At 40.2% G+C, this 15,234-nt stretch overlaps 2 protein-coding genes across 2 annotated transcripts; both read left to right on the top strand.

Annotated features, from left to right (window-relative positions):
* The first annotated feature begins 3,579 nt into the window (after window positions 1-3,579).
* On the top strand, window positions 3,580-7,301 carry LOC120045910 (cytochrome P450 26C1). Its single transcript, XM_038990839.1, has 7 exons — window positions 3,580-3,783; window positions 4,242-4,466; window positions 4,830-5,105; window positions 5,486-5,641; window positions 5,870-6,054; window positions 6,199-6,313; window positions 6,954-7,301. Exons 1-7 carry the CDS (start codon window positions 3,580-3,582, stop codon window positions 7,299-7,301), a joined length of 1,509 nt encoding a protein of 502 aa, XP_038846767.1.
* A 2,738-nt stretch (window positions 7,302-10,039) lies between these two features.
* On the top strand, window positions 10,040-12,704 carry LOC120045909 (cytochrome P450 26A1-like). The gene is made up of 7 exons (XM_038990837.1): window positions 10,040-10,228; window positions 10,464-10,688; window positions 10,838-11,119; window positions 11,236-11,385; window positions 11,469-11,603; window positions 11,946-12,098; window positions 12,351-12,704. Exons 1-7 carry the CDS (start codon window positions 10,040-10,042, stop codon window positions 12,702-12,704), a joined length of 1,488 nt encoding a protein of 495 aa, XP_038846765.1.
* The last annotated feature ends 2,530 nt before the right edge of the window (window positions 12,705-15,234 follow it).

Here is a 15,234-nt window from a genome sequence, read left to right as displayed (position 1 = left end):
AGAGGGTACGAAGCAGTGGTAGTAAAATCTCCACTGAGAGATGAAAGGAGGAGAAGTCCAAGCCGAGTCCATCACAAGCTCCGAAGAATCGTCTGCCCTCACAGTAACTGCAGCAACAGAGATATGACATGGCTGGCCGTTTTAATTACGGCGGGTGGAGCCGTCTGTGGTGCTGTCTGTACACTGTAAAAAAGATATATGTTGATTCAATGTACAATTGTAAAGCAACCAGCTACAATAGGATTGTGAGTTTGCTCAACATTTGGGTATATAACTGAACAAACATATGTTATTAAGTTGAAATGTACGTCCGCTAAACTTAGAATTTTAGGTTGAGTGAACATACAATTCAACTTGAGAATTGATTCTACCTTATTTGCATATTTCCCAGTGTAAAATGTAACTCTTTATGACAATACATTACATGTATCATAAGGCCTTTCTTGGAGGGCTTAGTTACACCTAAGGCAGTGGTCTGAAACTCCTGGTTTACAGGCAACATCAAGCCTGCAAATCACATTGTGCTGGCTTGCAAAGTGATGTGAAAGGATATCCAACAATTTGAACTTTTAATCACTCACAACCTGCTTTGATGACTGCTGGGGTAGGGAAGATTGATTATTGAGAACACCCAAATCATATAAACTGTAAAAAGTCCAACTACTAACAAATTGGATTAGTTTAGAAAAATGTAATTTATGTTTGTGTAGGATAAGATTATACAACCAATCAATGTACATGCAAAAACACAGGTATTGAAACAAACAATTCTAAAAAATAAACCAGCAATAGAGCATACTGGGAAATATGATAATGAGGCCACTCAACTCACAGAACAAAGCTGATTAAGCAATTGGTTAAATTTGCCTTTTTACAGTGTAGATTATGGACTGTGTTGCCGTTTTAATTACGCCATACATTATTTTCCCATATGTTAGCTGTCAGTCAAACCGTGCAACAGTTAAAACAAAAAGAACCGAATTTAACTAACGGTTAAGGTTGGGTACTAATTGAAAATTGTTAAGGTAAGGGTTAAGGTTTAGGATAGGGTTAAAACAAGTGCCTGGCATTGGGATTAAACCTGCGATCATCAGAGCCATAGCACCCTCAACCCCAACCTTGAGACAAATAGATGGTAAAAGGTGCTAGCGTTGCCCTATAGTGGATGGCAGGAAATTTCCATGGAAATAAAAACATTTAAATGACACCCCAGGGCATAATTTCACAATTTCAATTAATTAGTCTTACTCTATGTCATGGAATTTTGAGTCAAAGGGAACCTATTTGTAAAACCAGTAATAAAGTCGTGTTTTGCATAAACTGGGAATTTGATATTTTTTACTGATATTATGATTGTCTGTTTTTTTAATATCTGCAAAGTAGTTAAAACGTTGTCAGCGCCACTTTAAGTGGCACATACGCACTACGACATAGCTTTCGCCATAGAAGGCTCAATGAAAATGTGTTAATAGTGCATCCTTCTACTGGTGCCCTCCACATAGGGTGTATAACAGGCTTATGAGAAAAATTGGGAAATGGTTAATATAACTGTTACAACATCCGTTATTAAGGCTAACTGTTAATAGTTTATTGGTACTTAACAGGTCCTAATGGTGAAAATTACGTGACCCTTGTTGGCTATACAAAAAAGTGTCCAAACATGTTCATCGGCCATATAGATTTAGCTAGAATGGGTCATAACACACCAAATTACCGTAGAGAGTGACAACGTTGGATAATTAACTGTTTACAATGTGAAGCCAAAGTCTGAAATTATACTTAAAATCCCCCTGAAGATAAAATCACAATTTTCATCTCACAATAAAAAACACAAGACAGAATTTTTTGCAACGCATATATCTATTTTATCATGTCATCATTTATCCTTTTTTTTTTTTTCGATTTCTTTCACTAGATACAAATATTTGCAATTAAAATGATGAGACTTTAGGCTACCCTCTTGTATTGAAATACTTTGTTTTACCATTCAGGTGGCGAATTTGGCCTCCAATCCAAACTGTGCAACAGGTGTTCCTTCTTTTCCGTGAATGGAAAAGGAACACACCTGGAAGAACTGAGGTAACCGGGTGATCGGCATCTCTGGGGAACGCTTCCACCCAGCCATCACTCATCAACAGTGAATATGAGAGGAAACCCATTTATAATCAGAAGAATGTTAACTCAACCGCGCCTAAAGCGTTCTCCGAAGTTTTTATGGAAATGTAATATGTTTTATATTGACATTTATTTAGATTTTTTTTTATATAGTATCTAAAATGGTCAATTGTGCCTTTAAATGAACACGTTTGGTCTGTGATTTGACCATTAAATAGGAAGAAATTCAACTGCGTAAAGTTACAGGACAAATCATCCCGAAACCTAGATTTGGGATAATTTACTCCCGTTAGATTAAGTTATAGAAAATGTTAATAGGCAATATTTTTTCTCGGATAAATAGTTCTATGATTTTGCAGGTTTAATTCATCTTGAAAGTATGACAACTCGTTCAGGTTATTGTTAATGTGTTGGCCTAAATCTATTATTTTTCACGCAGGCAATACAGAGGCATTGCACCATGTCCATACCTATTGAGGACTGGTCTATGTGAACTGAAGAGTCAGTCAAACTCAGGGATTTCAGCGATTGGTTGGTTACCTGTCTCCTCAATCCGCTGCCATTCGATCCACATACCCTACACGCTCTTTCAAAGACGCCCCGCTCGCGCTCACTCAATCTCCGAGTGCTATATGATCACAAACTTTTCTCCAATCCTGGCGATGTGTCAAGCTCTTTAGATATTCAAAACAACGTTATACGTCATCTGCGAAGGTGGATCATGTAGTGTTCAAATATTTATAAAGCGCAGTGCAAACCATACATTGTGGAGGAAAACGTTTGGAGTTTCTCGCTGCTGTCAGCGACTTGGTTCTACATTTAAGACGAGGTAAGACGAGGTACATCCCCTTCTTCAATATTCGAGTTGTTTTATGTGGTGTTTTGGTGTTTTCTCACGCTTCAAACACTTTTAATCTAGGCTACTTTTTTAAAGGTATAAACTATTATTCTTAGTCAGCATCCGCCTTGGCCAACTGTACTGTATTTCAATAAATGTGAATTTATCCCCCCGCTTTTGTCTGATTTATTACCTACCATGCACTGTAAACGCGGGACGCCTTGGGGTTATTGAGCCCCCTGGACTGTATAAACGCACATAAATAGACAAGCCGGCGCATGTAACCTGTAAAAGTTTTTGGAATACTTGTCCGTTTCTCTTCATTCAAGGGGAAGTAAATGGAGGCGGAATGAAGGAGAATTCCAGTAGATTTAATATCGTTTAGCCTATTTAATTTCGTTAAGCTTATTTCAACAATTTATTCTGCATAATTATCAGAAACCAGGCTTGCCATATAAATATGTGTCTGACATCTTACAAGTGAAATAAGTTGCATTAGAAACAATTTCAACCTAAAAGCTCTATGAACGTTTTTTTGTTTGTTTCCAATGAAATGTTTTCTCTCTCCTGGACAGAGAAAAGAAGCACGCGTCAGAGTTTGCACAGTAGCACGTGGATGTTTGGAAATGTTCCTTCTGGAGCTCAGTCACTTGTCAGCGCTGCTCACAGCGCTCATGTCTGTGCTCTCCGCCCTGATCTTGCTTGCCGTCTCCAGGCAACTGTGGACTTTCAGGTGGACCATTATGCGGGACAAGGAGTGCAAGTTCCCGCTACCCAATGGATCCATGGGCTGGCCGCTGGTGGGAGAAACTTTCCACTGGCTGTTTCAGGTATGAGGAGTGTTGCGTTTTTTACTAGCGTTCTAAGATAGTCTGTAGGCCTTTACGCGACGTATGTCACCATGCATGTGTTGAGCTAAAGAATTTGGTTTGTGTTCAAAAAGGTTGCTTTATCTCATGCAATTAGTGTAATTAAAAGATTATGTAAACAAAAAAACAGTACACAACTTATTTAAAAAAACATTGGATCTCAGTTCAGTAGGCCTAGATAATGTGTCCATGGAACTATACATGTGTGGACTTGATGAGCGCATGTAATTCATTCTTGCGGTGAAAACAGACGTTTTCACTTCACTTCCACACCGCTTTCCTGTAGGAATGCATTCTGCTTCCAGACTGGGCGTAAACTAAGAGGCACGGGTATAGCCATAAGGCTACGCGCCCTCTATAGTACACGTGAAATGAACACCCCCTTTACAGCTTTTGTGTGTGTTTGTGTTTTATGACAGGGATCCAACTTCCACATCTCCAGGAGAGAGAAGCATGGCAACGTTTTTAAAACTCACCTTTTAGGAAAGCCTGTTATCCGGGTAACTGGTGCAGAAAACATCCGTAAAATCTTGCTTGGAGAACACAACTTGGTCTGTACGCAGTGGCCCCAGAGCACCCGGATTATCCTGGGACCAAACACCCTGGTCAACTCTATCGGAGAGCTGCACAAGAAGAAGAGAAAAGTAAGGATGAAAAGAAGATTAGTAAAAACGATTAGTAAAATCGATTACATCAAAATGTCTCATAAGCGTATAGTCTACCGGAGACAACTTGGTGAGGCATGGTCATCTTCTAGGCCTGCAAACTGAACGCATCTTCAAAGGAAATGCCAGATAGGCCTATTTACTTGCCAGAGAGAGAAATCAAGGCAATAAAATATGCATTTAATTTCCTGCTGTTGTTATTGAGTTTTTACATAGAGCATAGGTAATAAATAGATAAGTATAGGCATAATTAATTTCGTCTCAAGTATTATTCAATTGTTGTCTGGAGTACCTTGTACCAACCAGGTGCTAACTTTTTATTATGCTTTCCTTTCCTTTAAGATCTTAGCAAAAGTGTTTAGCCGCGGGGCCTTGGAGACTTACCTACCCCGCTTGCAAGATATTGTCAAGTCTGAAATTGCAAAGTGGTGCTCGGAGCCTGGCCCAGTGGATGTTTACGTCGCAGCCAAATCTCTCACATTTCGCATTGCAGTCAGAGTCTTGTTGGGACTGAAGATGGAGGAAAAACGCATAGTATACCTGTCTAAGATCTTTGAGCAACTCATGAACAACCTCTTCTCATTACCAATTGATGCACCTATGAGTGGCCTCCGCAAAGTGAGTAGGCCTATAGCCAACAATGTTATAATGCTGTAAAATTATTCGCATATGTTATTTATGTTTTAATATTTGTTCAAAGGTTTGGATAATGCAGAGAAATGATAACCCCGAAATGATAACTCTTATGTATTATCAATATCTTTACATGTTATCAAAAAACAATTGTAGCCTAAGTCATATTGTATGGTGTGGCATGACGAACTATTTTGCTTTAGTTAATAACTTGCATGGAAAACAAAAAACTTGCACATCCAAATGTATTATTACAACCGAATGGGCAATTATACATATAATAGAATGTCAAACACTGGATGGAAATATCCCATCAAGGCAGCTAAATATCGATAAGACTATGCGGATTTATGTTTTCTTCTCAGGGAATTAAAGCCAGGGAAATCCTTCATACGTGCATGCAGAAAATCATAGAGGAGAAAATGCAGAAACAACAGTCTGAGGAGTACTATGACGCTTTCGATTACATGTTGAGCAGTGCCAAGGAAAACGGACATGAACTGAGCATGCAGGAGTTGAAGGTAAATTATAGTTTAAAAAAACAGCCCAGTCTTTTTCTGTTTATCCATTCTGCTTTGGCTATATAAATGTAATACACAACATCCCACATTTTCCATTGTATAGTCTTATTTGGAAGTTTATAGCCTAGTATTTTGAAATAACCAATTATTTACTTTGGATCACCAAAGCAAATGCCCAATGTTGTAGCCTAAATAAAAGGTTAATTGTGTTCTGTCTCTGGTGTCTAGGAAACCGCGGTGGAGTTAATATTTGCTGCTCACTCAACTACGGCCAGTGCTTCCACTTCGCTTATTCTTCAGCTCCTGCGGCACCCCGCTGTGGTGGAGAAAGCCCAGATAGAGCTGGAGTCAGAGGGTCTCGGCTACGACGCACACAGCGCCCAGGGCTGCTCCGGAAAAGAAAATGGTCTGAAATGTCCTCTTGCGGTCGAACAAGGGGAACATCGGCCTCTGGACGCAGAGACCACCCCCTTGATGAATGGGAGCGGGACTTTTCATTGCGCACCGGATGAAAACGAAGAGGCACCGTGTTCTCGGTCTCATATTCCTTGCTTAACTATGGAGAAACTGAGCCAGCTCCGTTACATTGACTGTGTCGTCAAGGAGGTGCTGCGGTTTCTCCCGCCAGTATCTGGAGGATACAGGACAGTGCTGCAAACATTCGAATTGGACGTAAGTATATCATACGCGAGCTTCTTGAGCACGGCGGAAGCGCACTATGGAAGCTGACCTTAGATAAACCCCATGAACAGGCCACACACCATTATAATACATTCGATCTACTGTGATGTCGGGAAATTAGTCCCTCAACTGGCTAGAACATAAACCATCATTCGAAAGCATATACAACGCTATTTCAGTATTTTAATTGGGTGAGTTTTCAATTGACCACAATGCGTGTGCGTTCAAGTGCATCTCCCAATCATTGCTCCATAAAGTTACCAATAGATTCACGTAGGCTATGATTTGAGATGAGGGATAGAGTGAACTGGAACTGAGATCACTCGGTTAAAAGCGGAAATAACTTTGAAGCCGTCTGGATATCCTCTATTAGGCCATTTGCCCAAGGATGGATACAATGAGATGTATTCTAGTCGGTTATTAAAACTTGATTAATACTGATTAACTTACAATTGATTTATGTTTATCGTCTATGTGATATGTTGTGAGATAAAGATGATACTGCCTTAACATTTCAGAACGTCAACGAGCATTAAATCTGACCATAAAGAGGTTTCACTTGCCAATAGCGACTTTTTATCTTGTCAGGATTGTGTTGAAGTTTGAATTTTTGTTTTGGCTCTCTTCCAAGGGCTACCAGATCCCTAAAGGATGGAGTGTGATGTACAGCATCCGAGACACACATGAGACAGCTGCAGTGTTCCAGAGCCCTGAGATCTTCGACCCAGACCGCTTCGGTTCCGAGCGTGAAGAGAGCAAGACTGGGCGCTTTAATTACGTTCCATTTGGTGGCGGAATAAGGAGTTGTGTCGGAAAGGAACTTGCCCAAATGATATTAAAAACCCTGGCCGTTGAAGTGATTGGCACGTGCAAATGGACCCTCGCCACGGATACATTCCCCAAGATGCAGACGGTGCCAATAGTCCATCCCGTCAATGGACTGCATGTGCATTTCAATTACGATAGCCTACTCCGATAGAGTTTAGATAAGTAATTGTGTTATTAAAGACATTAAGCTCATGAACTTTTCGCAATTGCAATATTAAGTTATTAAATCAGAATACATAGTCAAGAAACCTTTCCTCTTCGTTCCGAATATCGTGGAAATGGTAGAAACATGGTGGTCATTGAAGAGTGGAAGCAAGGCATGGTGCCAGTGACCTTCGATGACCTGCTTATCGCCAAGATCGCCTTTTTTCACCCACTGGGAAAGGTTACGGGAAACTTTTGCTATTGTTCACGGACATCCGGGCGCTCACTTTATAACATAGCAAATCGAAAGATTATATATCATTTTTAAGCACCCTAATGCAATATATAATGGACGAGTAGGGCTTTCTTCTCAGCACAAACATTATCTGTGCTCAGGATGTGCGTCTATAATGTCCGTCTATAATGCGAAACTGTCTTACAGATCTTGCACTTGGTCTCCACGAAAAACATTTAGAAATACCTTCAAAATGTATGTGTTTATGTGCAGTAGGCCTATGTGAGTAGATATAAATGAGATATAGGCCAACAGTAGGCTATGTTATGTGTGTATAAAATGAAGTAGTACAAATAAGCTTTATTTATAGAACATTTCGGCTAAGTCTGTGTTAAGATGGAATAATTATGAATAGACCTAGTTATTTAGATATCATAAGACATTAACTAATGTAAAGCATAGACCGTTAAAACAAACCATATAGGCCTGAAGCTTTTATTCGATTATTTAGAGGCTATACATCAAAATGCAATTATATAACGTTACCTAGAGAATATAACCAATTATTATTACATATGTCATCTTTATAAATAATCGCTTGTTGATTTTGAAGCATAATGGAGGCGCTGTGAAATGACTCAGTTAATTAAGATGGATTCATGGAAGGAGATAGCACTTTTTCTCCTTTACGGAGTGTGTATATACAGTATTTGTCCTATTGATTCAATATGTGTATTGTTTTGTGTTTTGCTCGTATTATCTATAGAACGATGTAAAGATTAAATTGCAAAAAGGTGTATTTTTGCCATTGGATAGGAAATTCCACCATGACAAAATGTGCAATTGTTGCCATCATGTTAACCACAATTAATAGATTCCCGTTCTATTAAAAGAAAAATATGAACTTGTTCATAGATAAAATGGTTAAGGTTTTAATCATATGACATTTGAAAGTGTGCCAGTATTACCACAGTATAACCTATTCAATCTTTCATGAAATATTGTATGTTTTTAATTGGATATGCCGAAATATAGTCAATTGTTAGCGTAAAGTGTAAAGTCTTATTCTTAATTGGGTCTGTTTTCGTTCACCAACTCATAACAATAACTTCCATAACCAAAAGGAAGATTTGCATATCATCTGACAGGCTCCGCCCCCGAAGTTGAACTGAACCTGCAAGAGATTACACCTTCAGAGTGAACTCGGATGGCAGTGTGACCCTTTAGTGAACCAGTTAACTTTGCCCTATTGACCCTCAATTTAGTTGACGGCTTTGTTAGCTGCACTTCACAGGCTGTGATCACAACACCAATGCTATTTCACAGCATCATTTTCACAGCAAAGAATGGTAAACCAATAGCTCACTATCTGAATTTCCTCTATAGATTACGGAAATTATTTACCCCCCCCCCCCACACACACAAACACAATCTTACCAAGTTAGAACCAACAGAGTAAAATTACCCTTTTTAAATTATCTTCAAAAAGGTTTAAATTATGCTAAATTGTAGGCTATATTCCCTATGGGTTAATTCAGACATTGGAAAACCTGTATGAAATCCTGATCTCATTTGGCCTAGATTGAGAGATGGTATAATTATGACCTCAATTTGATTGTCATGATAGACAGAATAGATGACTGTAAGACTGTAATGACGTGAACCCCTCTCTAATTATGTGTGCTATAGGGCCCTGTAACTCGTTATTTGATGGACAGTGAACTTGGCGACATTTTGGCGCCGGAGTTCACACGGATGTCACCGTCCGTGTTGTAGGTCACATGCAGGTCAGCGCATGGGAATGGGATAGAGCGTCACTGCCCCCACCTCTGTTGGAATCGCGCTGCGGTCATGGGTTTTAAACAGAGGGTCCAAAGAGGATGGTGATTTGTAGTGTTAGATGGCATCACCATTTCAAAGTCATATATTAATTAACTGTAAGCCCATTGTGTAGCCTAAACTAAATACAAAACATTAATTCATTGCCGTTTGAAAAATATAACACAATGCATTGATATGCATACACAGTGAACACAGAAGCAACGCTTCTCATAGCCTACTGACGCATGCGTCAAGCCTGGGTGTCCTCTTCATGGGAAGTATAATACATTTTCTAAAGTAATCAAGCCCGATTAGTCTCATACTATGTAGACCCTAACACAACTACAGTGATGCGTGCACGCTGTAAATTAAGAACACGATATATTGGGTAACCGAAGAGGTAATTTTCAAAGCCAAAGGCTTGCATTCTGTTGTGGGGCTACTGTATAGGTGGTAGCCTATGCGCACCCAAGAAATGGTTAAACATTCGGGCCTGTCCGCTGTGGGCGGAGCACGGGGCGCGCGAGCAAGAGCTGCACAATTAAATATGAACTCTGAGTGAACTAATTTGTCTGACCCAAGGTAAGATGGGGCAAATAGTTGGGGGGAAACGGGCGTATAAAAGCGCAGAATGGAGGGTGAGACATACCAGTCCACTCCTGCAGTCCATCCGTACACTTCTCCTCGAGATGAGTTTCTACACGTTATTCGTAACATGTCTTTGCACTCTCCTGCTCCCACTCCTCCTGATCGTGACTGCGATGAAACTGTGGGAAATGTACGTCATTAGTGGAAGTGATCCAACCTGTCAGAGTCCTCTTCCTCCGGGTACCATGGGACTGCCCTTCCTTGGCGAGACGCTTCAGATGGTCCTACAGGTAACTGATGATGGAAACAAACTGAACACGCAGTTCCTCCCTATATTTGCAGTGTGCATCAGGCTGCTATTGATTAGTTATTGTTAGGGTTATGCATCAGGCTCAAATGTCCTACCAGAAAACAGTATGCTATTGAATAAATTGAAAGATTGTTATGTAGCCTAATTCAAGCCATTTATATGAATGACATTTACAGTATCAATTCATCCATTATTCTTCTTATTTATATTTCTAGAGAAGAAAATTCCTAAAAATAAAACGGCAGAAATATGGATATATTTATAAGACGCATCTCTTTGGGAGTCCCACGGTGCGGGTAATGGGTTCAGAACATGTGAAACAGATTCTGATGTCGGAACACAAATTGGTCGCGGCTCAGTGGCCAGCATCAGTGCGACTCATTCTCGGGTCGCACGCCCTCTCCAATGCGCATGGCGCGCTCCACAAGAGCAAGAAAAAGGTAGGAAATACGTAGAGTAACCTACATGTCTGTGTAGGAAGCTCATGGTTTATGCTTACGATGAAAAACAAAATTGTAATTTACCTTGCCTTTTCACAGCGGTGTCCTTATAACGTGCCCTTAAAGCGCTCTCTCCTGTTTGCCTACAGGCGATCATGAAAGCCTTTTCTGGAGAAGCCCTGAAAGAGTATATTCCTGTGATCCGGGAGGAGGTGAGATGCGCAGTGCATAGCTGGCTGCAAAGCGACTCTTGTGTGCTAGTGTACCCAGAGATGAAGCGCCTCATGTTCCGCATCGCAATGAGGATCCTGCTTGGCTTCGAGCCCGAGCAAACAAAGACCGACGAGCTGGAATTAGTGGAAGCGTTCAAAGAAATGATAAATAACCTTTTCTCCCTACCAATCGATGTTCCTTTCAGCGGCTTGTACCGGGTAAGTTGTCTGTCAAATGATAAGATTGATTGATTAAAACAGCCCTGGCCTGCATCACATGGGGCTCCAGTGTGCGCGCAAAATTTTTGACCGATATTTTTCACCATTCAATTTAGGGTCTGAGAGCACGCAACATCATCCACTCAAAGATAGAGCAAAACATCAAAAATAAGCTGTCCAATATTGATAACAACAATAACTATAAAGATGCTCTGCAGTTATTGATTGAGAATGGAGAGAGGAACGAGGAGCGACTAAGCATGGAGGTAACCAGATGCCTTTCATTTAGCAATTTGATTCTATACACTGTCAATTACTCCATGAACCGTTCTTTATTTGTTTCCCTCAGGAGATAAAAGAGTCTGCCACAGAATTGCTATTCGGTGGCCACGAGACGACAGCGAGCACTGCGACCTCTCTGGTGATGTTTCTCGGGCTGCATGCACATGTCATGCGTAAAATGCGCCATGAGCTTCAGGAGAAGGTTGGTATCACTCTATCATCAGAAGACAACACGACAACATTGTATATGGCACTTGATTCTTGTTGTGCCAATGACATGGCACAACATTTATTTAACATGATTTGAAACCATAAATCATTTGTTTACAAAGTCTTCCATGACAACAAAAGAATAGTCAATGGAGGCCCATCTTTTTTTGGTTATGATGAGATTAAGATTAGACACAACTCTCATTAAAGTATTTATAAATTATATTCTTCCAAATCTAGGGCTATATTTAATTGATTGAATTTGCTGTACATCTCACTTGCGAGATTTATGTCCCCCTATCTATGTGTTTATAATATATACATATTTTTCCAGCATTTGTTGGGAGCCCAATCTGAGGACAAACCGCTGAGTATTGAGTTGTTGGAACAGTTGAAGTACACCAGCTGTGTCATCAAAGAAACTCTCCGTATAAACCCTCCTGTCCCTGGTGGCTTCCGTGTGGCACTGAAGACATTTGAGCTCAATGTAAGTAAACCTATGTTGTAGCATCTGAAATTACATTTACACAAGATTTTAGGCTAAAAGTTTAAAGGAGGCATAATTGATTGTGTTTTGAGAGCCACAAAATGGAAACCATGTACTGTTATAGTATATGCGTTTTTCTACAAATATATCATCACAACATGGTAGCAGCTCTATGTATAATGATTGGAAGAAAATTGTTGGAAGTCATTGCCATACCCACCCCACCTAACAACCTAAAGTGTGTTTCCTCAGGGATACCAGATTCCCAAGGGTTGGAAAGTCATCTACAGCATCTGTGACACACACGATGTGCTGGACACACTTATGAACAAGGAGGAGTTTCAGCCAGAGAGGTTCTTGGACAAGTCACCAGATGACTCCTCCCGGTTCGGTTACATCCCATTTGGGGGTGGTGCGAGGACGTGTGTGGGTAAAGAGTTTGCTAAAGTTGTACTAAAGGTGTTCCTGGTCGAGGTGGTCACCAGATGTGACTGGACTCTGTTAAACGGACCCCCGACAATGAAAACAGGCCCAACCGTTTATCCAGTGGACAATCTGCCCACAAAGTTCAGCAGATATGGTGACAAATGTATCCAGAACAACTGATAGTGAAAAATTCACATTTATGTAAATACACTTGTTAATATTTAAGATAGACGTATCATGTATATTACATATATTTTGTAATAGAGATATTTATGTAAACCCCACTAGCATTGTAAAAGCAACATTTTTAGAAGCACTTCAGGTTGATGCACTTCGATAGTTTTGAGACATAATTTTATGTATATTTTGAAATGTAATTGTTTTTCATCTGTACTTGATAATTTTCATGCAGCTTAACTGTGTTGTTGCATTTGGAATGTTTTCAATAAAATAAATGTACTATTATTATGAATAGTGGATTTTTCACTTTTAAATCTGTCTAAATCAAAACCATTTCAATTTTTCCACATTCTCTGACATGGCAATGTCAGAGCTCAATGTTTTCATGTCAAATGTTCCTCCATCCCCAAATAAATCATTGTTGGTTCAATTGCTTGAAGAAATATACATGTGCAGTTATTGGCACCACTTCCTGTTATTGTATCACACTATGGATCTAGTTGTATGCCCATTCTTCTAGCACACGTCAGTGTACATTCACTCCATGGTACAATAACTATTACACTTACGCATAATAAGACCCCAAATGACGTTAGACAATGTCAACGGTGATGAATTGGAATCCAAAGGCGACACAGAGGGACAGGATGTTAGACCCTCCAGATGAGTGTGGAGAGGATAGGCATGTGACTTCATGGGAAGCCTGAATGGTGAGTCTTAAAATACTAGTAAATATTTATCCCTCAACGTTTATTTAAAGTATTTTTGTGATCTCAAGATGTTCTTTAAATGGTTTGCATATACTTGATTTATTGATTTGTTCCTCTCTGACCATGATTAGACCATCATAACTACCCTGCGAGGCTGCACAGTCAAGCCGAATGCACTGTAGTCAAGCCAGCACGCGCACACACACGCACACACACACACACACACACACACACACACACACACACACACACACACACACACACACACACACACACACACACACACACACACACACACACACACACACACACACACACACACACACACATAGCTAATAGGCTGAACCAGGCTGTAAATAGGGCAAGTGTGGCAAAATAGTGGGAATGAAAAGACAAGGAAAAGGTAAATATCACTTAAACAGATACCTTCCCCCGCTTGCTTCTCCTCGTCTGGGTAAAAATGTGACTTTTCACTTTGTACCAGGGTGGATGAAAACACTTATAATGTAATTTGCATGTCTGGTGCACTCTTGCCCCCTCGTTGAACCATATCAGTCCACCTAACTCTCAATCAGATTACCTATTAGCAGCCCATTGGTATTATTTATAATCAAGAGGGAAAGGCTTTTCAGAGGACGGCTCAGGGTCAAGGAGAGTTCAGTGATAAGAAAAGGGCCCGAGGTTATAGTGATGAGGTTGGGGGTGGCCTTTCATCTGCCTGTTCAAATAGTTTGCTGATCAGTAAAGAAAAAGAAAACAATTGTCAGCAAGAAGGTTAATAGCGATATTTCATGCATTTCCCATTTGAATTTCATCTTCTGTAAAAGGCTTTATTGGCCAATAAAAGTCACACCGCAAACAAGTATGTTCATGCTCTCTTAGAACTCTTGCTCTCCACTCGTGTGGGCTTCGGTTCAAAGACACTTTGAAAGCAATAAGGGACAACGATTTGTGAAATGAGTGGTAGCAGAGAGGAAAAGGCGAGAGGTTTTACTCTGCCTAAAATCTGTCCACTAAAATAAGCCCACGAAGTGAGGAATTTTTGTATGGTCAATGAGTTTAAATTTGGTTAACAAAAATTGTAATTGCTAATTTGCTACATGAGGCTTATTTGATTGAATAGAAGTTTCTTAGTGGTTAGCTTCTTACAAATTCACTGATATAAGTGGACGCATGTGTAATTTCGTCAAATTTATATAGAACATTAAATATCGGAGTTGTGCCTGTTGTCACAGAGATAGATAGAGGACTCATCATGTAAACTCAGCAAAAAAAGAAACGTCCCTTTTTCAGAACCCTGTCTTTCAAAGATAATTCGTAAAAATCCAAATAACTTCACAGATCTTCATTGTAAAGGGTTTAAACACTGTTTCCCATGCTTGTTCAATGAACCATAAACAATTAATGAACATGCACCTGTGGAACGGTCGTTAAGACACTAACAGCTTACAGACGGTAGGCAATTAAGGTCACAGTTATGAAAACTTAGGACACTAAAGAGACCTTTCTACTGACTCTGAAAAACACCAAAATAAAGATGCCCAGGGTCCCTGCTCATCTGCATGAATGTGCCTTAGGCAAGGCATGCTGCAAAGAGGCATGAGGACTGCAGATGTGGCCAGGGCAATATATTGCAATGTCCGTACTGTGAGACGCCTAAGACAGCACAACAGGGAGACAGGACGGACAGCTGATCGTCCTCGCACATGGCAAACCACGTGTAACAACACCTGCACAGGATCGGTACATCCGAACATCACACCTGCGGGACAGGTACAGGATGGCAACAACAACTGCCCGAGTTACACCAGGAACGCACA

This window comes from Salvelinus namaycush, chromosome 4 (assembly GCF_016432855.1).
Source record: "Salvelinus namaycush isolate Seneca chromosome 4, SaNama_1.0, whole genome shotgun sequence".
NCBI classification, from domain to species: Eukaryota; Metazoa; Chordata; class Actinopteri; order Salmoniformes; family Salmonidae; genus Salvelinus; species Salvelinus namaycush.
The sequence above is the reverse complement of the archived record's forward strand: the minus strand, read 5'-3'. Positions and strand labels throughout refer to the sequence as shown.